Source organism: Mustelus asterias, chromosome 2, assembly GCF_964213995.1.
Source record: "Mustelus asterias chromosome 2, sMusAst1.hap1.1, whole genome shotgun sequence".
Lineage (NCBI taxonomy): Eukaryota > Metazoa > Chordata > Chondrichthyes > Carcharhiniformes > Triakidae > Mustelus > Mustelus asterias.
In genome coordinates this window covers 16,438,392-16,461,364 of record NC_135802.1, presented here as the reverse complement: position 1 = coordinate 16,461,364, position 22,973 = coordinate 16,438,392, and the positions used below count along the sequence as shown (strand labels likewise).

General features: G+C 41.9%; 1 protein-coding gene across 29 annotated transcripts in view; it reads left to right on the top strand.

The window, feature by feature from the left end:
- Positions 1-22,973, top strand: part of obscnb (obscurin, cytoskeletal calmodulin and titin-interacting RhoGEF b) — a 614,792-nt gene that overhangs the window by 429,368 nt on the left and 162,451 nt on the right. For 28 of the 29 annotated variants that reach the window (XM_078231785.1, XM_078231777.1, XM_078231827.1 and 25 more), the window contains 12 exons: positions 31-129; positions 440-658; positions 1,109-1,175; positions 3,389-3,423; positions 3,907-4,056; positions 5,834-5,973; positions 11,019-11,219; positions 14,508-14,587; positions 14,860-15,033; positions 17,694-17,853; positions 21,940-22,056; positions 22,466-22,630. In XM_078231785.1, coding sequence (XP_078087911.1) covers positions 31-129; positions 440-658; positions 1,109-1,175; positions 3,389-3,423; positions 3,907-4,056; positions 5,834-5,973; positions 11,019-11,219; positions 14,508-14,587; positions 14,860-15,033; positions 17,694-17,853; positions 21,940-22,056; positions 22,466-22,630 — 1,607 coding nt within the window. The remainder of the gene's footprint in view (positions 1-30; positions 130-439; positions 659-1,108; positions 1,176-3,388; positions 3,424-3,906; positions 4,057-5,833; positions 5,974-11,018; positions 11,220-14,507; positions 14,588-14,859; positions 15,034-17,693; positions 17,854-21,939; positions 22,057-22,465; positions 22,631-22,973) is intronic. The other variant, XM_078231693.1, reaches the window with a different exon arrangement.

Here is a 22,973-nt window from a genome sequence, read left to right as displayed (position 1 = left end):
TTTTTTCTTTCCTGATTGTTCCTCTTATAGGAAAACCAGAGAAGTTAGTCCCACCAAGATTTCTGGAAAAATTCACAAGTAAGAATGTAAAGAAAGGAACGAGCATTACCTTAACTGTCAGGGTTGAAGGTAAGATGGATTTCCCACCAGCAATTGTAAAATCTCTTTATCTTGTGAGTATTTCTATAGTTATTTGGAAAAACCACGTAACATCAGGAGCATTGCTGTAATATATTTTGCCAATGTTTCGCACTCAGCAGCTTGCTGTGAAAGGTGGCTAAGTTCACACAAGAGAAGGATACTTACTAGTCACCCCAGATCATTCTCATGCAGCTCCTAATGCCTTGAAGACATGAGAATAATTTTAAAAGGCTCTGCTGCTAAGACGGAATGTATTGGGAATCTTCAAAGTAATTTGCCAATAATACACTTTTTACAGGATCTCCGATACCCGATATAACATGGCTTAAAGAGGAATCAGTGGAAGATGTTATCTGGATTAAACAAGATACACCGGGTTATAAATTGGCCAGCTCAAAAATGCAGCACAGTCTGATCCTGTTGGATGTTGGGAAAGAATACACTGGCATCTACACCTGTATTGCTACAAACAAGGCTGGTCAGTCTATCTGCTCTGCCCACCTGGATGTTGTAGATGGTGAGCAAAAGTTACTGATAGATTTTTCATAGACAGTGTGGTTAATAGAATTTCTTCAATTGGAGTGTTTAATTTAAACAGAACTTATAGTATATTTTTCAAATTCCTTTTTATTGTATTTCAATTTGTCTCTGAAGGATGTGATAAGGTATTTTATAAATGCAAGTTTTTCAAATTATTTTTGCCAGCAAGGTACTGGTTGCATATATGATTTGTAGAATCAAATTGCTTTTGGTCAATTCATTGCAGCATAATTTGCACAACTTGATATGTGACAATAAATTGTTGACAATTTATGTGAGGGTTTGTTTTACAATTGTGGAATTGCCGTGCCATTTACAGTGAAAACAAGTGTTTTTTTAATTGCATCAATTTCTAAGCTAAATAGATGAATTAATCTTAATATTGCATTACCAATTTACGATATTTGTGTTTCTGTTTCCATGCAAGAAGTTGAAGCTTCAACAGAAGAAACTACAACTGTGAAAGAAGCTATTATGCAAACATTCTTACACGGGTAAATTCATCTAATAAAATATTACTCTGAAATATCACTTTACCTGTTTAAATTTACTCAGTAGCTCCCCTGACTGGTATAGTTTCTGAGCTGTACAAATCAGGTATATTCCAGCTTTGACCCCCTTCATTTGTTGAGTTAACTGATCTCAGTAAGAACAGCAATAAAGATGTTGCAATAGATCTTAGTGTCCTTAGCACACCAGAGAATATAAACCAGAGTTTCTACTGCAGATTCCTATGCAGTTAACTCTGCTGAAAGCTGCAGATGTGGATGATGGGTAAGACAAAAATGTACTTGTCCATCTACTCTGAAGACATACAGGTGAAAATGGCTTTTTACACCAGGTATGGGAGGATGAGGCTTATTCATAGAACTAAACGTCAGCATTAATGTGTGGTTTCAGGAGAGAGATGAGAGGAAACGATTGAAGAAAAGAAGCACAAATGATACTTGCACATGGAAGCCTATTTTACTCAGATCAAATCATTTCCTTTGAATTTGTTTCTCCCCTTCCTGATCTTTTACCCTTCTTTACTTGAAGAAACAGAACTGGCAAATGAACTACCCAAAAAAATGTAGGGCTGAATTTTCCCAAAACATTTCTTAAGTATCATAACAGTGAGAAAATGGGAGTCCTCCATGCTGGTATTTTTGGCGAGCTCAGTACTGCAATCTTGCGGCACTCTCTTAATTCTTTTGACACCTGGGAGCTTTTTGCCAGTACGAGGTGGGGTGGAGCTAATATGGCAGTGAAGGCGGCTACAGAGTGCTCGGGCGCCATTGTACACGGTGCCCCGATCTGCAGTTGAACTGGGAGTCTTCCACCATCCCCCGATGGACATCGGACCCCCTCTGCCTTCACCGGCAGCTCTGTTACCCCCCCCCCCCCCATACCGACATAGGTCGCCGGCATCAGGACCCTCCCGATGAGTCCCCTAGTGGACCTCTGAAATGCCCCCCCCCCCGCCCATCATGACCCCCTTCGCTACCCTGCTGCCCATCATGACCCCCCCACATCACCCTGCTCCCCACATTGCAAAGCCCCCCCCATCCCGTGTATAGCTCTCCCATCATAGCCCCACCCCAGCACATTTATGGTGCCCAAATGCCAGGATGCCCCGTGGACACAGTCAGGTGGGCACTGCCCAACCATACTCCCGACCACCCATGGGCTTCAATGGCCTCTGATCCCCCGGCGTGGCCATAGCGCCTGGCCTCCACTATTGCAGAGCAGCAGTGATTCTCTCTGGCATGATGTCGTGCCGGTGAGTTTAGGAAGCATCCAACAGGAAGGAGCATGCCATTCCAGACCAGCAAATTGTATGCAGATGCAGACAGTCTAATGGTAATGAGCTTTACGCCCTTTCTGAGCATGAAACCGTTCTCACTGATAAAATGGTGGGGGGGAGATAGCAATCTGATCAATGGGCGCAGTGAGCTGCTAAGATCAAGCCTGTATTTTTCTGTTTGGCCAAAAGGGACATAGTTTGAGATGCACTGATTTCTGCATTTTCCTCTTCTGAATTAGAATCTCTTTTGAGATGCTGAACTTGAATAGATTGACTTAAAATAATCTAATAACGGACTAAGGGATACGATTAGTACACATTTAGGGAAAGAACGGGTCAAGGATTATAGTGCAGGTCGCCACAAAGATTTAAAGAAGAAATCGAGAAGATCGTGTAAGAGATTAGTTGAAATCTTGAAATTGCAGGAGAAATTTAGAAAGACATTCTGAGTACTAGGGTAAGTCTGGCCAGTTAGCTCAGAGTCGGGAGGGGGATTGTCACAAGCTGTGCACATCCCCCCCACCTTCCATACTTGTAAAATTCAACCCGCAAATTTAGATTCATAAACTGGCACAAGACAAAAACCTTTCACATCAAAAATTATAGCCAAGTTTCTAAGTTTCTTCTTGAATGTACAGTGGCAAAATGGTTGTGATAGTACCCTTTCTGCCAGGATTGTAATAGCTCCCAAAGTGACTTACTCCTTCCTTCTCTGGGTGGTAAGACAGTAAATGCTTGTCTTGCCGGTGACCCCCACATCCTGAGACTGAAAAGAATTATGGTTAGATGTTAAAAAAATGTAGCTAAATTTGTTTTTAAAAACTGGCTGTAGAGAGTTTCAAAGGAAGAGTTCTTAATTCTTATTTTCATTTCATTTCTCTTTCTTTCCCTTCAACTGTGTGATATTGCTCCCTGACAAAGACCACAAGAAACTGATCATAAAGAACCAGCGAAAAGTGAGTATCTTTATAGAACTTAATGAAATGATAAACTTGATGAAACATTAAATATTGCTCTAATGGAATTTTATACTTTCAAAATCGTGCCTACCTGATGAAGTAGAAATGGTGCTAAAACCTATGAATATTCTCTTGATCACTCAATGCCCACTTAGTTTTTAATTTGCAGATATTTATTTTGCGCCCATTTTAAATTAAAAACAAAATTGCATATAAAACATAAAATATTTATATTTTATCCTATTATCTGAATGCAATTTGTATAGTTGTAGGGTGGAATTTTCAGGCCGCACTTGCCATCAAGACCGGAAATTCCCACTTGAGCTCAATGGACCTTTAAATGTTCCACCGAATTTTCTGTTTCGCCCACTACAATTCCCGCGGCAGCCAGGACGGGAAATATTCAGCCATATTCTTTTTGGATTTTACAGCACAAATTCTTCTCTAGTTCCCATGACTTTTTCTTTTATTTTGTTTCAGATCAGAGAGAAATAACAACAGGAGTCAGCAGAGAAGATTCTACAACCACCACATTACCCCATTTTTCACTAGCAGATGTTGGCACAGAAGAATTCCTGCTGAAATTAACATCTCAGATCACACAAATGGTCTCTGCAAAGATCACCCAAGGTGAGTAAAGATTATCTCATGTTTTAAGAAAGCTAATTTAGAGTGTAAGTAACCTCCACCAACATCCATTAATAGTGTTCACAACAGACAAGCATTCAAATTGAACTCTGTTTGATGTTCTGCAGTATTTGAATGATTCCCCTGCAAATCTGGACAGTACCACTAATTTGTGGTTTAAACAACAGAAAACAGAATTACATTCTTAACATTTCAGGCCTAGTAGGGCCTTTCATCAGAACAAATCTGAAACATCGGGCAGGATTTTACTGTCCTCATGGCATGTCTTCTCCCCAGCAGATGCGTTGGGCCATTTAAATTGTTGTTTACTTCAGCAGGACTGTAATACCCTAACCATTAACCCTCTTTCTCGCTCCACAAGTGCTGCCTGGCCTGCTTGAATATTTCCAACGTTTTTGTGTTTTCACTTCATATTTGCAGCTTCCACAATATTTTGCTTTAGTAGAGTTATATTATTGTTAAGCTCATAGCACTAACCTTTCCTCAGCTGTAATTTTACCAGCTCTTTGAAGGCAGACTGGGAGGTAGAAGGGGTCGTAAAATAGTAGCAGTAGGCATCGACAGGGAAGCTTGATCTGTTCCAGCTGCCAGGAAATACTATCAAAAAAAGGAATGGTAGCAGCTCAGCCACTGGCCAACTAATTGATCAGATGGTAGCTATTTTACCAAGCCATTGGTAAATGGCCATTGGGATTTTAGAAACCTTCAAACAGCCCTCCGCCGCATATTGAGTCTGCCACTGCATCAAGATAGCATGCCAGTAGATTCCCTAATGGGGCTTTTGAATTTGCAACAGTTTCATGGCCCAAGGACAGGATCCTGGTGGAAGTGGGCACCCCAGTGGCTCTGATATGATGTTCAGTGTGCACCCCTCTGGTCCCCACCCATGACTCACTTACCAGCCCTTCAAGAGCACTTCGATATGGGATGCCCTCTTCTCTCTGCAGCTTCAGCAGCGGCCTCTGTCAGTGAGGCTAGCATTGGACTAGCATTTCAGAGAAGCAGGCCACCATCCTTAATTAGACAGCAATGGCCTTTTAATTGGCTGCCAAAAGTAAAGGTGCCCCCGCAGTCCTCTCCTCTGCCCATGTGGATCTAGGAGCTGCATTTGGTCCCAACATCGGGATTCACAGTGTACCAGTTAGATTCCATCCCTCCTTTCTGCCTCTGCTTCTCTATCCATCCATTTCTCTCACTTGTTCCCTAAATAAATGTCACTCTCTATCTCAGCTCCAAGAATAACTCACCAATAAAATGGAGCTCAAATACCTCAATGTTGAGAGACTTGTCATCAGGGCAGGTGCTGAGCAGAGGATAGGCACTTCCATACAAAAATGCAAATCCCAAAGCCGCTCATCTAAAACCATCCTTGTACACCAATTGTAGGATAGCACTGCAGAGGTCTGAAATCTAGGTATTCAACTTGAAAAAACATTTTCAAAAATAAAACAGAAATAAAACTCTGAATTTTCTCAGGGATTCTCCTGATTGATCACCGTAAGCTGTGGATGTCAGGGGGAGATGGTAAACAGGATATCCATGAAAGTTACGGTAGCTGTATGAGAGAACCTCTGAAGAATTTCTTGGTGATCTTTTTGCAGTGAATGGAACAGATTTTAAACATTTCCTAAGAAAGCTAGGTGAATTGTCACAGTGCACGGTGCAGGACACCATCAAGAGTGGAGAAAAAGACCAGCTAAGTTTAGGGGTATTTGGACACAAAGTTGAGATTGGTCAAAATGTCTGTGTTGTATTTCAGCTTCACTTCGTGTTCCTGGAGCAGAAAGTGATGAGGAAACAAAGACTCCATCTCCATCTCCACGTCATGGTAGATCCAGGCCTTCTTCTATTGTTAATGAATCCTCCTCTGAGTCTGAAGATGCAGAAACCAGAGGCGAGGTAGAGTTTGAACCCTAAATTTCCTTTATACTAATGAGATAAAAGAGATGCATGCAGTTGTTTGACCCATCTTAGCTTACATGTTCTGGAAAAGAAATCAGTCTACCATCATATTACTAACTAGATCTTGCAAGGTTTTATTCTGAATTCTGATCACTCTTTGTATAAAATACTCAATCTGATATCAGTCCTAAATAGAACCAAATGGAAGTTGAAAGTTTTTCCCACCATGAGTACTGTGAGGGCCTCTCAAGTTAGTCTTCGGCCTTCCTTTTATAAGTCTATCCTGCTAATCCTGGAGTGCATTTAGGATGGTTTTCTGGAGCAATACATTGAGTAATCAACAAGGGAGCAGACCATTTTGGACTGGGTGTTGTGCACTGAGAAAGGGTTAGTTGGCAATCTAGTTGTGAGAGAACCCTTGGGGACGAGTGACCATAATATGGTAGAATTCTTTGTCAAATTGGATAGTGATGTAGTTGATTCTGAGACCAGGGTGCTGAAACTCAATTAAGGTAACTATGATGGTATGAGGCATGAATTGGCCATGATGGACTGGGAAACATTACCAAAAGGAAAGACAGTGCTCAGGCAATGGCAGGCATTTAAAGAATGAATCAGTGAACTCCAGTAGTTGCTTATTTCTATTTGGCACAAGAATGGTAAGAGAATTATGACCAAACCATGGCTTACAAAGGAAATTAGAAAGAGTATCATATTCAAGGAAGAATTGGCAAGAAAAGGCAATAGGCCTGAGGATTGGGAGCAGTTTAAAATTCAGCAAAGGAGGACCAAGGGATTGATTAAGAAGGGAAAAATAGAGTATGAAAATAAGCTAACAGGGAACATAGGAAGGAAAATGCTTGAATCTATCATCAAGGAAGAAATAGTGAGACATCTGGATATAAATTGTCCCATTGGTAAGACGCAGCATGGGTTCATGAAGGGCAGGTCATGTTTGACTTATTTGATGGAATTCCTTGAGAACAGTACATGCGCAGTGGACAATGGGGAACCTGTGGATGCGGTGTATCTGGATTTCCAGAAGGCATTTGACAAGGTGCCGCACCAAAGACTGCTGCTAAGATAAAGGTGCACGGTGTTACGGGTAATGTATTAGCATGGATAGAGGATTGGTTAACTAACAGAAAGCAAAGAGTGGGGGTAAATGGGTGTTTTTCTGGTTGGCGATCAGTGGTTAGTGGTGTGCCTCAGCGATCAGTGTTGGGACCACAATTGTTTACGATTTACAAGATGATTTGGAGTTGGGGACCAAGTGTAGTGTGTCAAAATTTGCAGCTGACACTAAGATGAGTGGCAGAGCAAAGTGTGCAGAGGACGCTGAAAGTCTGCAAAGGGATATAGATAGTCTAAGTGTGTGGGCAAGGGTCTGGCAGATGGAGTACAATGTTGGTAAATGTGAGGTCATCCACTTTGGTGGGAATAACAGCAAAATGGACTATTATTTAAATGGTAAAAAATTCCAGCATGCTGTTGTGCAGAGGGACCTAGGTATCCTTGTGCAAGAATCACAAGAGTTGGTTTGCAGGTGCAGCAGGTAATTAAGAAGGCAAATGGAATTTTGTTCTTCATTGCGAGAGGGATGGAGTTTAAAAACAGCGATATTATGTTGCAGCTGTATAAGGTGCTGGTGAGGCCACACCTGGAGTACTGTGTACAGTTTTGGTCTCTTTACTTGAGAAAGAATATATTGGCACTGGAGGGGATGCAGAGGAGATTCACTAGGTTGATTCCGGAGTTGAGAGGGTTGGCTTATGAGGAGAGACTGAGTAGACTTGGGCTATACTCATTGGAATTCAGAAGAATGAGGGGAGATCTTATAGAAACATATAAGATTATGAAGGGAATAGATAAGATAGAAGCAAGGAAGTTGTTTCCACTGGCAGGTGAAACTAGAACTAGGGGGCATGACCTCAAAATAAGGGGGACCAGATTTAGGACTGAGTTGAGGAGGAACTTCTTCTCACAAAGGGTTGTGAATCTGTGGAATTCCCTGCCCAGTGAAGCAGTTGAAGCTACCTTATTGAATGTTTTTAAGGCAAGGATAGATAAATTTTTGAACAGTAAAGGAATTAAGGGCTATGGTGAGTGGGCGGGTAAGTGGAGCTGAGTCCACGAAAAGATCAGCCATGATCTTATTGAATGGCAGAGCAGGCTCGAGGAGCCAGATGGCCTACTCCTGCTCCTAGTTCTTATGTTCTTATGTTCTTCTAAAAACTGACTGTAAAAGTTTCTATAGGTATGTGAAAAGAAAAAGATTGACAAAAGTGAGTGTAGGTCCCTGACAGTCAGAGACGGGAGAATTCATAATGAGGAATAAAGAAATGGCTGAGGAATTACATTTGTACTTTGCTTCAGTCTTCACAAAGGAAGACATGAATAATGTACCAGAAGTGCTGAGAGAAACAAGTCTTAGTGAGGAGCTGAAGGAAATCAGCATTAGTAGAGAAATTGTTTTGGGGAAATTGATGGGATTGAAGGTGGATAAATCTCCAGGTCCTGATAATCTTCATCCCAGACTACTTAAGGAAGTGGCTCTGGAATTAGTAGATCCATTTATTTTCCAACATTCTTTGGACTCTGGAATAATTCCTAAAGATTGAAGGGTAGCCACTGAAAGCCCGCTATTCAAAAAGGGAGGTAGAGGGAAAACAGGGAACTTGTGGTGAAGAAGGCATTCGGCATGCTTGGTTTCATCGGTCAGAACATTGAATACAGGAGTTGGAATGTCTTGTTGAAGTTGTACAAGACATTGGTATAGCCACACTTGGAATACTGTGTGCAGTTCTGGTCACCCTATTATAGAAAGGATATTATTAAACTAGAAAGAGTGCAAAAAAGATTTACTAGGATGCTACCGGGACTTGATGGATTGAGTTATAAGTAGAGGCTGGATAGAGTGGGACTTTTTTCTCTGGGGCGTAGGAGGCTGAGGGGTGATCTTATAGAGGTCTATAAAATAATGAGGGGCACAGATCAGCGAGATAGTCAATATCTTTTCCCAAAAGTAGGGGAATCTAAAACTAGAGGGCATAGGTTTAAGGTGAGAGGGGAGAGATACAAAAGTGTCCAGAGGGGCAATTTTTTCACACAGAGGGTGGTGAGTGTCTGGAACAAGCTGCGAGAGGTAGTAGTAGAGGCGGGTACAATTTTGTCTTTTAAAAAGCATTTAGATAGTTACATGGGTACAATGGGTATAGAGGGATATTGGCCAAATGCGGGCAATTGGGATTAGTTTAGGAGTTTTTTTTTAAAAAGGGCAGCATGGACAAGTTGGGCCAAAGGGCCTGTTTCCATGCTGTAAACCTCTATGACTCTATAGGCTAGTGAGCCTAACATCGGTACTGGGGAAGTTGCTAGAGTCTGTTATCAAGGATTTCATAACTCGGCATTTGGAAGGCAGTGGTATAATCAGACAAAGTCAGCATGGATTTACAAAAGGGAAATCATGCTTGAAAATCTATTGGAATTTTTTGAGCGTGTAACTCGTAGAGTTGACAAGGAGAACCAGTGGATGTGGTTTATTTAGACTTTCAGAAGGCTTTCGACAAGATGTCACATAACAGACTACTATGTAAAGTGGGATTGCAGGTAATGTCTTGAGATGGATAGAAATCTGGCTAGCAGATAGGAAGCAAAAAGTTGGCATAAATGGGTCTTTTTCTGATTGGCAGCCAGTGACTAGTGGGGTTCCGCAGGGATCTGTGCTAGGATCCCAACTGTTCACATTATATATTCATGATTTGGAAGATGGAACTGAATATATTATCTCCAAATTTGCAGATGATATAAAGTTGGGTGGGAGGGTGAGCTGTGAGGAGGATGCAGAGATGTTCCAGCGTGATTTGGACAGGCTGAGCGTGTGGGCATGTGCATGGCAGACAAAATATAATGTGGATAAATGTGAGGTTATCCACTTTGGTAGCAATAATAATAAGACAGATTATGACTTGAATGGGAGGTGGATGACTCAACGAGATCTTGGAATCCTCGTGCATCAGTCGCTGAAAGTAAGCATGCAGATACAGCAGGCAGTAAAGAAGCCAGATGGTATGTTGGCCTTCATAATGCAAGGATTTGAGGATAGGGGTGTTTTGCTGCAATTATATAGGGCATTGCTGAGGGCACACCTGGGGTATTGTGTGCAGTTTTGGTGTCCTTATCTGAGGAAGGATGTCCATGCTATATAGTACAGCAAAGGTTGACCAGGCTGATTCTTGGGATGGCAGGTCTGCCATGTGAAGAGAGGCTAAGTCGGTTAGGATTATATTCACTGGAGTTTAGAAGAGTGAGAGGGAATCTCATGGAAACCTATAAAATTCTAACAGGGTTAGACAGGATAGATTTAGAAAGAATGTCCCAATGGTGAAGGGTTCATAGTTTGAGATAAGGGGTAAACCCTTTTAGAACTGAGGTGAGCAGAAATTTCTTCACCCAGAGGGTGGTGAATGTGTGGAATTCACTACCACAGAAAGTAGTTGAGGCCAAAACCTTGTGTGATTTCAAGAAGAAATTAGATATAGCTCTTGGGGCTAAAGGGATCAAAGGATATGGGGGGGAAGAGGGGATCAGGATATTGAATTCGATGATCAACATGATCAAAATGAATGGTGGAGCAGGCTCGAAGGGTCGAATAGCCTACTCCTTCTTCCAGATTCTATGTTTCTATGTTAATCACCACATTAACTCCCTCATCCACGATGTAGTGAGACCAAACCCCTTCACCTGATTGCTGAGAGACCCCTACCTCTCCTCATCCCAGCCACAGTGCATCATTCATGCCCACCTCCACCCGACCTCTATCATTACAATCGTGACTCCAAGCCCAAAAACCTAGAACTGCCAGGCACCATTTACTTGTGCTTCTGCCCACTGGCACTGCTGATCCGGCTGGCTATTAAACTGAAGACCACGGCATTTTATTTCAATATAGTACAAAGAGGACGAAACTGTAAGGAAAATAAGCAGATTGTCTTATTGAATATCAGTTAAAAATTCATCCTAATTCTATTTTCTTATGGCAGGTTTTTGACATTTACGTGGCTACAGCAGATTACAACCCGCTACCAACTGAGAAAGAGTCTATTCACCTTAAAGAGCGGCAATATGTGGAGGTTCTTGACTCTGCACATCCACTGAAATGGCTGGTTAGGACCAAGCCTACTAAACTCACACCTGCCAGACAAGGTTGGGTATCTCCTGCCTACCTGGACAAAAGATTAAAGGTAAACTTCACAACTCAAGTTAAGCATCAGTTCAGCACACATAGATATGGAAACATTAAGAAGTAAAGTTCTGTTGCACAGAAAGACATTAGCCTTGATGTTGCTGTTTAGAAATGATGTGGAGATGCTGGCGTTGGACTGGAGGTAGGCACAGTTAGAAGTCTCACAACACCAGGTTAAAGTCCAACAGGTTTATTTGGTAGCACGAGCTTTCGGAGCTGCCCCTTCATCAGGTTAATAGAGGATTGGGTTCACAAACACGGCATATATAGACACAGACTCAATTACAAGATAATGGTTGGAATGCGAGTCTTTACAGGTAATCAAGTCTTTACAGGTGCAGACAATGTGAGTGGAGAGAGGGTTAAGCACAGGTTAAAGAGATGTGTATTGTCTCCAGCCAGGACAGTTAGTGAGGTTTTGCAAGCCCAGGCAAGTCGTGGGGGTTACAGGTAGTGTGACATGAACCCAAGATCCCAGTTGAGGCCGTCCTCATGTGTGCGGAACTTGGCTATCAGTTTCTGCTCAACGATTCTGCGTTGTCGTGTGTCTTGAAGGCTGCCTTGGAGAACGCTTACCCAAAGATCAGAGGCTGAATGCCCTTGACGGCTGAAGTGTTCCCCGACAGGAAGGGAACACTCCTGCCTGGTGATTGTCGAGCGGTGTCTATTCATCTGTTGTCGTAGCGTTTGCACGGTCTTGCCAATGTACCATGCCTCGGGGCATCCTTTTCTGCAGCGTATCAGGTAGACAGGGTCGCAAGAGTATGTACCATGTACCTGTTGGATGGTGTTCTCATGTGAGATGATGGCATCCGTGTCAATTATCTGGCACGTCTTGCAGAGGTTGCTGTGGCAGGGTTGTGTGGCGTCGTGGTCACTGTTCTCCTGAAGGCTGGGTAGTTTGCTGCGAACAGTGGTCTGTTTGAGGTTGCACGGTTGCTTGAAGGCAAGTAGTGGGGGTGTGGGGAAGGCTTGGCGAGATGTTCATCTTCATCGATGACATGTTGAAGGCTCCAGAGAAGATGTCGTATCTTCTCTACTCCGGGGAAGTACTGGACGATGAAGAATACTCTGTCCGTTTGTCTTCTGAGGAGGTCGGTGAGGTTTTCCGCTGTGGGGCGTTGGAACTGTCGATCAATAAGCCGAGCGTCATATCCTGTTCTTACAAGGGCGTCTTTCAGTGACTGTAGGTGTCTGTTGCTTTCCTCCTCATCTGAGTATGTGGAGGGCTTGTCCATCGGGGATGGCTTCTTTAACATGTTTAGGGTGGAAGCTGGAGAAGTGGAGCATCATGAGGTTATCCGTGGGCTTGCGAGTCAGTGAAGTACTGAGGTGACCAACCTTGATGGAGATGTGTGTGTCCAAGAATGCAACCGATTCTGAAGAGTAGTCCATGATGAGTCTGATGGTGGGATGGAACTTGTTGATGTCATCATGTAGTTGTTTCAGCGATTGTTCGCCGTGAGTCCAAAGGAAGAAAATGTCATCGATGTATCTAGTGTATAGCATCTGTTGAAGGTCCTGTGCGGTGAAGAAGTCTTGTTCGAACCTGTGCATGAAGATATTGGCATATTGAGGTGCGAATTTGGTCCCCATGCCTGCTCCGTGTGTCTGGATGAAGAACTGGTTGTTGAAGGTGAAGACGTTGTGGTCCAGGATGAAGCTGGAGATTGGCAATTGTCGGCGTTGACTACTGAGGCAGTTGCAGTAATGCCATCGTCGTGGGGGACGCTGGTGTAGAGTGCCGAGACATCCCTTGTGACGAGGAATGTTCCTGGTTCAACTGCTCCATGTGTGCTGAGTATCTGTAAGAAGTCTGTAGTGTCATGACAGAAGCTGGGGGTTCTTTGTACGATGGGTTTCAGGATGCCCTCGACGTAGCCGGTGAGTCGAATTAGCCCCTCCCGAAGGCAGCTGTCTTCGACTCGACATGTATGCCAAGCTGTCAGAGGGTGCGTCAATGCCAGATTCATCAGCCGCGCTCACAAGACAGCCCCAAACGTCACCCAAGCGCAACGCAACGCCATCCACGCTCTCAAGACCAACCGCAACATTGTCATCAAACCAGCAGATAAAGGAGGGTCCACCGTCGTCATACTGAATAGAACGGATTACTACAAAGAAGCGTACCGACAACTGAACAACGAGGAACACTACAGACAGTTACCCGCAGATCCGACCAAAGAACACACCCATCAACTCAACAGATTGATCAAGACCTTTGATCCGGACCTTCAGAGCACCCTCCGTGCTCTCATCCCACGTACTCCCGCATTGGAGATCTCTACTGCCTCCCGAAGATACACAAGGCCAACACACCCAGCCGTCCCATTGTATCAGGCAATAGGACCCTGTGTGAGAGTCTCTCCGGCTACGTCGAGGGCACTCCAAAAGCTCGTACTACCAAATAAACCTGTTGGACTTTAACCTGGTGTTGTGAGACTTCTTACTGTTGAAAAATGACAAATAATGAACTTGCAATTTCAGGAATTTGCTGTTATATCCTTATTATCTGTTTCCTAGCCCTGGCAAAATTGTTGTATTTTTAAATTTTTTATTCACCCCCCCCCCTCTGTGGGAGCAGAGAAATCTACTCACATTAGTCCTGGCAGTTTCAATCTTCCAGGCTTCAGTGGTATGTATACCATGGGTTCCCAGGTATGCTGCCCACTAGGGCTCTCACAAACACTGTACCCGTACACTTGTATTTATCAATAGACCTGAAATGATAATACCATAATTGGTAACACTCTTATGTGAGCTTCATTACATGTCAAAGACAGAGCACACTGAATCTGTGTACTGCCAACACAAATATCAAAAATGAAGTGGCTATTAAAATCACAACATGATGTGCAAACAATATGTATCAATCTCAACAATGGCTGTCAGAAAGTACATTTAAAATTTTGATCTACTCTACTAGAGCATTCAGATAACAATTATAAACTGCTTTGATCTTGCAATTAATAATGCCACTGAAATGCTTAGATTGCCTTGGAATCACTCCCCATTTTAGTTAGGTATTATCTGTTTTTAATTGTTGTGATAGCAAAACTATTTGCAAGGCACTTGAAGGAAAATTACCGTCAAAAAGGAAAGAGAACATACTTATACTTTCATAGGTCGCTTCAATTGACTATTCAGATGGTAATAATGAACTGTTTAGCCAAACTGGGTGTTTGCCAATTCTCAGTATCTCTCATTCTGTACTTTGCACCGTTTATGAAGCTGGTTTGTTATACACTGAGTACATTAAACAGGGTTTATTTCTCATGTGTTATAGTTCTCAGCTGAAGTTGCGCAGGAAAGCCCTGAAATCTCCGGGGAGATTGAATCGGAAGAGGAGTACAGGAGAAAATTATAGTGAGTGGACTTAAGTTCCATTTCTATTCTCTTCTTTTTCTAAAAATGAGAAACTCAGATACTTGTTAAGAAAAGGATTTTCAAGTTAACTTAGTTTCATGAAATAAGATTGGCTTACTCTGGCATAATGGTTTTCCTGATTTACATGTTATTTAACTGAAACATTACTTTAATCATGCAAAACATTTGTGGAATCAATATTTTATTATAATTAAAATGTATTATCCAGAGAAGTTTTTTCTAACAGTATATTGTGATTTATCTGATTACAGCCTCCTCGTGCAGGACCTGATTGCAACTGAAAAAGAGTTCGCGAGAGATTTACGGTTCTTTGTCGACCATTATGTCAAACATACCGAAACAGATCCCCACATACCACCCTCAGTCGCTAATAGCAAAGAAACGATTTTCCAAAATATTAATGAAATTGCTGATTTCCACCTCAGGTTTGTAATACAGAAGTGCTCAAGCAAATTATTATGAAATTATTTTGAAAATGGACAATCTAAAAAATTGATCTTAGAAAGGTAAACATTATTAAGGTTCTGAAAAAATGAAACGTGTGCCTCCATTCACTAGGATTAATCTGGAATGTAATAGAAGGCAGATCTGTTGCTTGCATCAGCTGAAAAGGTTAAAAATGACTGGGCTGCCTGGTGTCACCTCCAACCTGTCATTAACATGATGGTCTGGGTGTAAAAAAGCTAAATGCTTTTAATGTACTGCTAAGAAAAGGCAGCCTCTTGCAGGTTTAACCATCATCATTGCAATTAAATCTGGAACCAACGTCTGATCAACAAAATGGCAGCTGGCAAATCCTGAAAGCCCTGTGAAATCCAAAGTCAGAGCCTTCATTTGCCATTCTTCTGCAGCCTGACCTTAGACCCTTCAAGTAGGTGTGATGTTCTTTCAGCATCCTCCTTTTCAGTCAATTATCCATTATTCTGAATCATAAGACTCCAAAACCAGTGGTCACTTATACCTCTGCCTCTACTGGGGAAGGAAGTAGATCATTATTAACTCAGCACTCCTCAGGCTTAGAATCATAGAATGATTACAGTGCAAAAGGAGGCAATTCAGCCCACCATTTGTGTGCTGACTCACTGAAGGAGCAATTCACCTAGTGTCACTTTCCTGCCTTTGCCCCATAGCCCTGCAAATTTTTCTTTTCAGCTAATAATGTAATTCCTTTTGAAAACCTTAATTAATTCTGACTCCACCACAATCATAAGCAGTGCATTGCAGCTCTAAACCATTCAAGGTGTGGAAACGTTACTCTTCATGTCACCATTGCTTCTTTTGCCAATTACCTGGCCATCATACTTTTCACTGTATGCCAATACAAGTGACAATAATAAACCAAATCAAATCAAATCAAACCTCTGGTTCTCGATCCTTCCACCAATGGGAACAATTTGTTCCCATCCACTCTGCCAAGTCTCCTAATTGTTTTGAATACATGATCAGTTCTCCTCTTGATCTCTTCTCCAAGGAGAACAATCCCAACTTTTCCCATCTTTATATGTAACCTCATCCCTGAAACCATTCTCATGAATCTTTTAGAGTCATAGAGGTAAACAGAACAGAAAAAAGCCCTATGGCCCATCACGTCTGCGCTGGTCAAAGACAAACCACCTAAATATTCTAATCCCATATTCCAACACTTGGCCCATAGCCTTGTATGTCTTGGCGTTGCAAGTGCACATCCAAATACTTCTTAAATGTTATGGGGGTCTCTGCCTCCACCACCCTTTCAGACAGTGAGTTCCAGGCTCCCACCAACTCTGGTTGCACTCCCAAGGTGAGCCATCTCTTTCATCAGTATTCAGAATGGAATATTGGTTGCAGAGTGAGATGCACTAAGGAAACTCCTTTGCTACCTACTTGGTCCTCGAATGCCTGCCAGCTACCCATTTCCTCTCTCCCTGCATACCCTTAAGCAGCAAGTAGTCAGATCTATAAAAGTGCTATCCACAAAGGTCTCAAGCACGCAGATGCCCCACAGTGAAGGCACCTATTTTTAATTTTTTCATTTATAGGATATGGGCGTTGCTGGCTAAGCCAGCATTTATTGCCCATCTACAATTGCCCTTGAGATAGTGGTGGTGAGCCAATACCCTGAGCTTGAGCTGCTGCAGCTGACACCATCTCCTGGATGTATGGTTACCCAGGACACAGAAAATAACTTTGCGTTCCACTTTTGTAAAGTTCATTTATGGGATGTGGGCATTGATGGAATTTATTGCCCATCCCTAGTTGCTCTTCAGAAGGTGGTGGTGAGCTGCCTTCTTGAACTGCTGAAGTCCCTGAGGTGTAGGCACGCCAAAATGCAGTTAAGGAGAGAATTCAAGTGAAAGTGAAGGAACAGCAATATATTTCCAAGTCAAGATGATGAGTAACTTGGAGGGAAACCTCTAGTTTGTCGTGTTCCCATGTGTGTGCTGCTCTTGTCCTTCGAGATGATAGTGACTGTGGGTTTGGAAGATGCTGCCTCAGGAACTGTGATGAGTTTCTGCAGTGCATCTTGTGCACACGGCTGCTACTGTTCACTGGTGGTGAAGGGATTGAATGTTTGTGGAACAGGATACAGCTTTCAGGGACCAGAGCTGTCATTCCTTTATCTATTAGATAATAAAACTTTCACTTTTTTTCTATGTTCCTTAAATATAATGAGGTGATTTGAAATGCTTTACTTAATTTTTCAAAATAATATCTAAATTTTTAAATTCCTAGTTCCTTAGCCTAACTTTCTAACTTTTCAGAGAGAAGAGAAACAAAGTTAATCAACACTTGACCTTCCTCATTCTCACTTTATGTGCTTCCGAACACAAGCTCTTTCACAGATTGGATTTACAAACCTACTTTGGAACCTATAGAGTTTTGTTAATGTCCCTGGCTGTTCAGCCCTTTAACCTGTTGGAGGTGTCTACCCTCGGCAACATGAGCAGTTGTCCGTATTCTCCATCTGCAATGTCCCCGGCACAAAGTGTGAATCCAGCCACAAGCCTGCAGAGAAAAGTTACATAATGCTAATGTTTAAGGACTTGAGGAAAAGGCTGAAAAACTAAAACATTACATAAGTTAACCATGTTTCACTTTATTTCAGCACCTTCCTGAACGACCTTATGAAATGTCAGACAGATGATGATATTGCATTATGCTTCATCAAGAACAGAGATGGATTTGATAAATACATGCAATACCTTGTTGGAAGGGTACAGTCTGAATCTCATATCACTAACCCAGCTGTCCAAGACTTTTTTAATGTAAGTGCTACTTTAAGAAATTGTAAGTAAAACGCTCATGAGTGATGCTGCCGAAGTATTTAAACCAATATCTAATTATATTTTCAATGAAACTTTCAAATACAAGCAGTAAAGTTATTTATAAAATTCAGAATAAATTAGGACACAGATTTATATGGATTCAACCAAAGAGTAAAATCAATTGAATCAGAAATCTAGACACCTGGATAGAAATTGTCCCATTGGGAAGATGCAGCATGGGTTCATGAAAGGCAGGTCATGTTTAACTAATTTACTGGAATTCTTTGAGGACATTATGAGCGCGGTGGAAAATGGGAAACCAGTGGATGTGGTGTATCTGTATTTCCGGAAGGCATTCGACAAGGTGCAAGACTGCTGCATAAGATAAAGGTGTACGGTGTTACGGGTAATGTATTGGAGAATTGGTTAACTAACAGAAAGCAAAGAGTGGGAGTAAATGGGTGTTTTTCTGGTTGGCGATCAATGACTAGTGATGTGTCTCAGAGATCAGTGTTGGAACCATAATTGTTTACAATTTACATAGATGATTTGGAGTTGGGGACCGAGTGTAGTGTGTCCAAGTTCGCAGGTGACACTAAGATGTGTGGTAGAGCAAAGTGTGCAGAGGACACTGAAAGTCCGCAAAGGGATATAGATAGTTTAAGTGAGTGGGCAAGGGTCTGGCAGATGGAATACAATGTTGCTAAATGTGAGATCATCCATTTTGGTAGGAATAACAGCAAAATGGACTATTATTTAAATGGTAAAGAATTGCAGCATGCTGCTGTGCAGAGGGACCTGGGTGTCCTTGTGCATGAATCGCAAAAAGTTGATTTACATGTGCAGCAGGTAATTAAGAAGGCAAATGGAATTTTTTCCTTCATTACTAGACGGATGGAGTTTAAAAACAGGGAGGTTATGTTGCAGCTGTATAAGATGCTGGTGAGACCACACCTGGAGTACTGTGTACAGTTTTGGTCTCCTTACTTGAGAAAGGCTATACTGGCCCTAGAGGGGTGCAGAGGAAATTAACTAGGTTGATTCCAGAATTGAGAGGGTTGGCTTATGAAGAGAGACTGAGTAGGCTGGGACTATACTCATTGGAATTCAGAAGAATGAGGGTGGAATCTTATGGACACAAAAGATTATGATGGGAATAGATAAGATAGAAGCAGGGAGGTTGTTTTCACTGGTGGGTGAAACTAGAACTAGGGGGCATAGCCTCAAAATAAGGGGGACCAGATTTAGGACTGAGTTGAGGAAGAACTTCTTCACCCAAAGGATTGTGAATCTGTAGAATTCCCTGCCCAGTAAAGCATTTGAGGTTACCTCTTATGAATTTTTAAGGCAAAGATAGATAGATTTTTGAACATTAAAGGAATTAAGAATTATGGTGAGTGAACGGGTAAGTGGAGGTGAGTCCATGAAAAGATCAGCCATGGTCTTATTGATTGGCGGAACAGGCTCGAGGAGTTAGATGGCCTATTCCTGCTCCTAGTTCTTATGTTCTTATGAATGATGGTATTGTTTCTGCTTAATATATAAATATTGTAATCACTGAGACCCCAAAGCTAGTTCAACTTAGAGAATGGTTTCCATCTTTATTTTTAAATTTAAGTTGCTCATGTTCAGTATCCTTTTTTATTAGGACTATGTACAAGGCAAAAGAACAAAACCAGTGCTTGAATTATCCAATAGTTATTGCGTTTGTACAAAATCATGTGGGACTGATATGTAGTTTTGATACAAATTTCAATTGACCCATGTTTCCCAAAGGTTCTTTGACATAAACAAAAATATTTAGCAAGTTGACAAAGTAGAAGGTTGAAACACATTTCCGCTTTGACTGTCTGCATCGTGTCCTTAACCCGGGTGAAACAATGCCAAATACAAAATAAAGCATAAAATAAAAGCAAAATAGTGTGGATGCTGAAAATTTGAAATTAAATGCAGGAAGTGCCAACACTTTTCATCAAGTCTGGCAGCATCTGTGAAGAGAAGCGAGTTAACGATTTGAGTTCCGTATGACTTCAGAATGTGGTTATATTCAACTCAAAACATTAATTCAGTTTCTATTTCCAGTTGCCGTAACTGCTGAGTATTTCCAACACTTTTTTTTTGCAGACCACTTATTCCCATTGGAGAAATCACAGCTATCAATCAGGCTTAGGGTCTATGTAAACATTGCGGTTAGGAACACTGGAGGTGTTGAGATGCTTTCAAGCGTGAAGGGAAATGTAAACGAACACAGCTGACTGGAAGTTGAGTAGAAATCCACTCAGTTGTCAATTGAAGCCGATTGCAAAGCAATACATCTTGAAGTTGACAGAGATCAAAGGTTTCCAATGAAATAGAGAGGATTTCAAAGATTTCAGCATGCTCAGAATTTGAATAAAATCTGTGTGAATACACTGGGGCTGAGTGCACAGCTGTGGAGAAGGGACCCGCCCACCCAGTGAAATTGATATCTCCTCTCTGTCAGAAGACAGAGAGAAAGGGAAATCCCTGCTGCAGAATGGAGTGCTGCTGTGTTTAAAGTAATTTTCACAGCAGACAGACAGGAATGAAGAGCTTGCTCACTGAGCTGCCTGAAATCACCATGCAGGTCTTCTGAAAACCCAGCCGGAGCCACCCAACCCCCAGGACCATTGTGGGACCCTCCATTGCAGCCTGGCAGCTGCAGGGGGGCAAATGGCCACTGGTTTTACCTCCTTGTCTACTCTTGGGGCCCAAAGTGCCAGGCCAGGGTATCAGTGCCTGTGGGCAGTGCACCATTGGTACTGCCAAGGTGCATGGCCTGAAGGGGGGCCTGAGCTGGAATCTGACACGGGAGGAGTGCTGAGTGGGGGGCTGATGGGAGCGGTTTGAGGGGGGACAGGGTCTGAGAAGAGCTGAGTGGGGGGTCTGAAGCTGAATGGGGACTGGGGGGCTGGATGGTGGGCTGGTTAGATTAGCTTCTCACTGCATAGTGTGGGTTGGTGACCCATTATTTGAGTGGTTGGGCGGAGGATGTCCCTCTTGCTGAGTGGTTGGAGGTGCTCTCCTGGACCCTTGGGGTCCAGCACACCAGGCCCACGCTGATAATCACCAACACCAAAGCCCGCCTGATGCATTTCCCGTTGGAGAGGTGGGTGAATGGCGGAAGGGCCAGTGAATGGGCCATCATTTTTTTTTCATTACAGTTAGCGGTTTGCATATTATGGAGTTGCCGCCCGCTACAGGCAGGAACCTAATTGGGGCCGGCAGGTCAAGTGAATCCCGGCAGCCCTCACACCTGGTGGGAATCCAAATTTTTGGCCAATGCCCCATTTAGTGGGGCACTGGCATTCCCACTGGCTATCTGGCAACAGTGGTGAATCCCCCCAAATATGTTTTAACCAACTTTGAACAAACCCTGCACATCGGTTTAAATTTCCCATTTTCTACAGAAGTCAACCTGAGGAAGGTTGCCAGGCTAAGGCCAATTTTTGTTGGTGATCCTGGTTCTCAACAACAACTCGGCGTTTTATGACAATAGACTACTGATTAAATTTAAATAACTTTTTTTGTGCTTTGAAGATCACATATGGGAGATATTCAGGTTGAATTCCTTTCAAACTGTTTACATTCTCCTGTCTGAACAGCATTGGGTGTATAACTACAGAAGTCAGCTCACTTCCAGCTTCTCAAGGAAAATTATAGATGGACAATAAATACTGGCCTTGGCAGCTATCCTCACATCCCACAAATGTGTAAAAAAAATTGTTTTGCATTGTAATGAAAGCTTTCCTGTTAAGATGTTTTAGGAATGCATTGTAAATGAACTCCAAATTAAAATCCATAATTGAATATAGCTCTTCATTGACCATTCTGCATTAATACTGTGATCAATGTTAGAAAGGTACTTTTATAAAGTCCTGAACTGATAATCAGTCTGGTTTTATTTAAAAACAATTTTATGGTCAGATGCTTTAAGCATTGGAATGAATGTTGTGCTCATGATCTTTCCTGTCATTGCTAATAAAGGAAAGATGATTATGTTGTCATTTATTACATTCTTCAAAAATGAACTTTGTTTTCTAACAATAGCTAATACCTTGTTCCCAGAAATACACAGATGAAGTGTTATCAACACACGACCCATCAGAACCCCCGGTGTTACCTATACATGCTTACTTAGAAAAACCTCCCAATAGACTATTAAAATATCAGAATTTTCTCAAGGTAAGTCATGGATTATCTAGAGTTTTAATACAAAAATTACCAGTAGTCTTCCTGAAAATTCACCCAGTCATCTAAGACTAAGCAAAAGATTAATTGTTATCGTTGAACTTTTTTTAATTCATTAGTTTGTTTGTAATGGAGTTCTTGAAATAAAAAAGCACTCAGCATAAATTAGTGCTGAGATTATTAGAATTCAGATGACAATAGACAACCAAACTTTCCAATCATGTATGCCTTAATAAATCCCATAATTTTGGATTCAAAACTTTACAGAAATTTGCCAAGATCATGGTCATGTGAATTGTTTTGATTAGCAACAGTAGCCAGCTTACCAGTTGTGTTTTTTCAGTTTTGTTTGAATTTTTTATAAGGCTGTAAAATGAATTATGAATGTATGTGTCCTTTTCAGGAGCTAATTCGGAACAAAGCAAGAAACAGTAAAAACTGTGCTCTTTTAGAGGAAGCATATGCTATAGTGTCTGCTCTTCCCAAGCGTGCTGACAACAACCTGCACGTTTCAATGATTGAAAACTATCCAGGTACTTTGGAATCTCTTGGTGACCCCATCAGACAGGTATTTGTCCAAGTATCTTTTCGTTACTTAACTAAACAAAGCCATGTACATATATCATACAGTGCCAACATTAATACACTGATTGCAACCTTTGAGTTTTTTTTCAATATTGTACGGATCTGGGTGACACTGATGACAATATTTATCACTCAACCCTAATTGTCTTTAGGAACAGGCTCAAGGCACTGAATCGTCTACTGCTTTTCCTATACTCTGAGAGCATTAAGAATCAATCTACATGTTGTGAAACTGGAGTTGTATGTAAATTAGCCTTTGCGGGGTGATAGCTCATTCACGGAAGGATGTTAGTAACTCTTCTATTTTTACTACAGTTAGCAGAGTT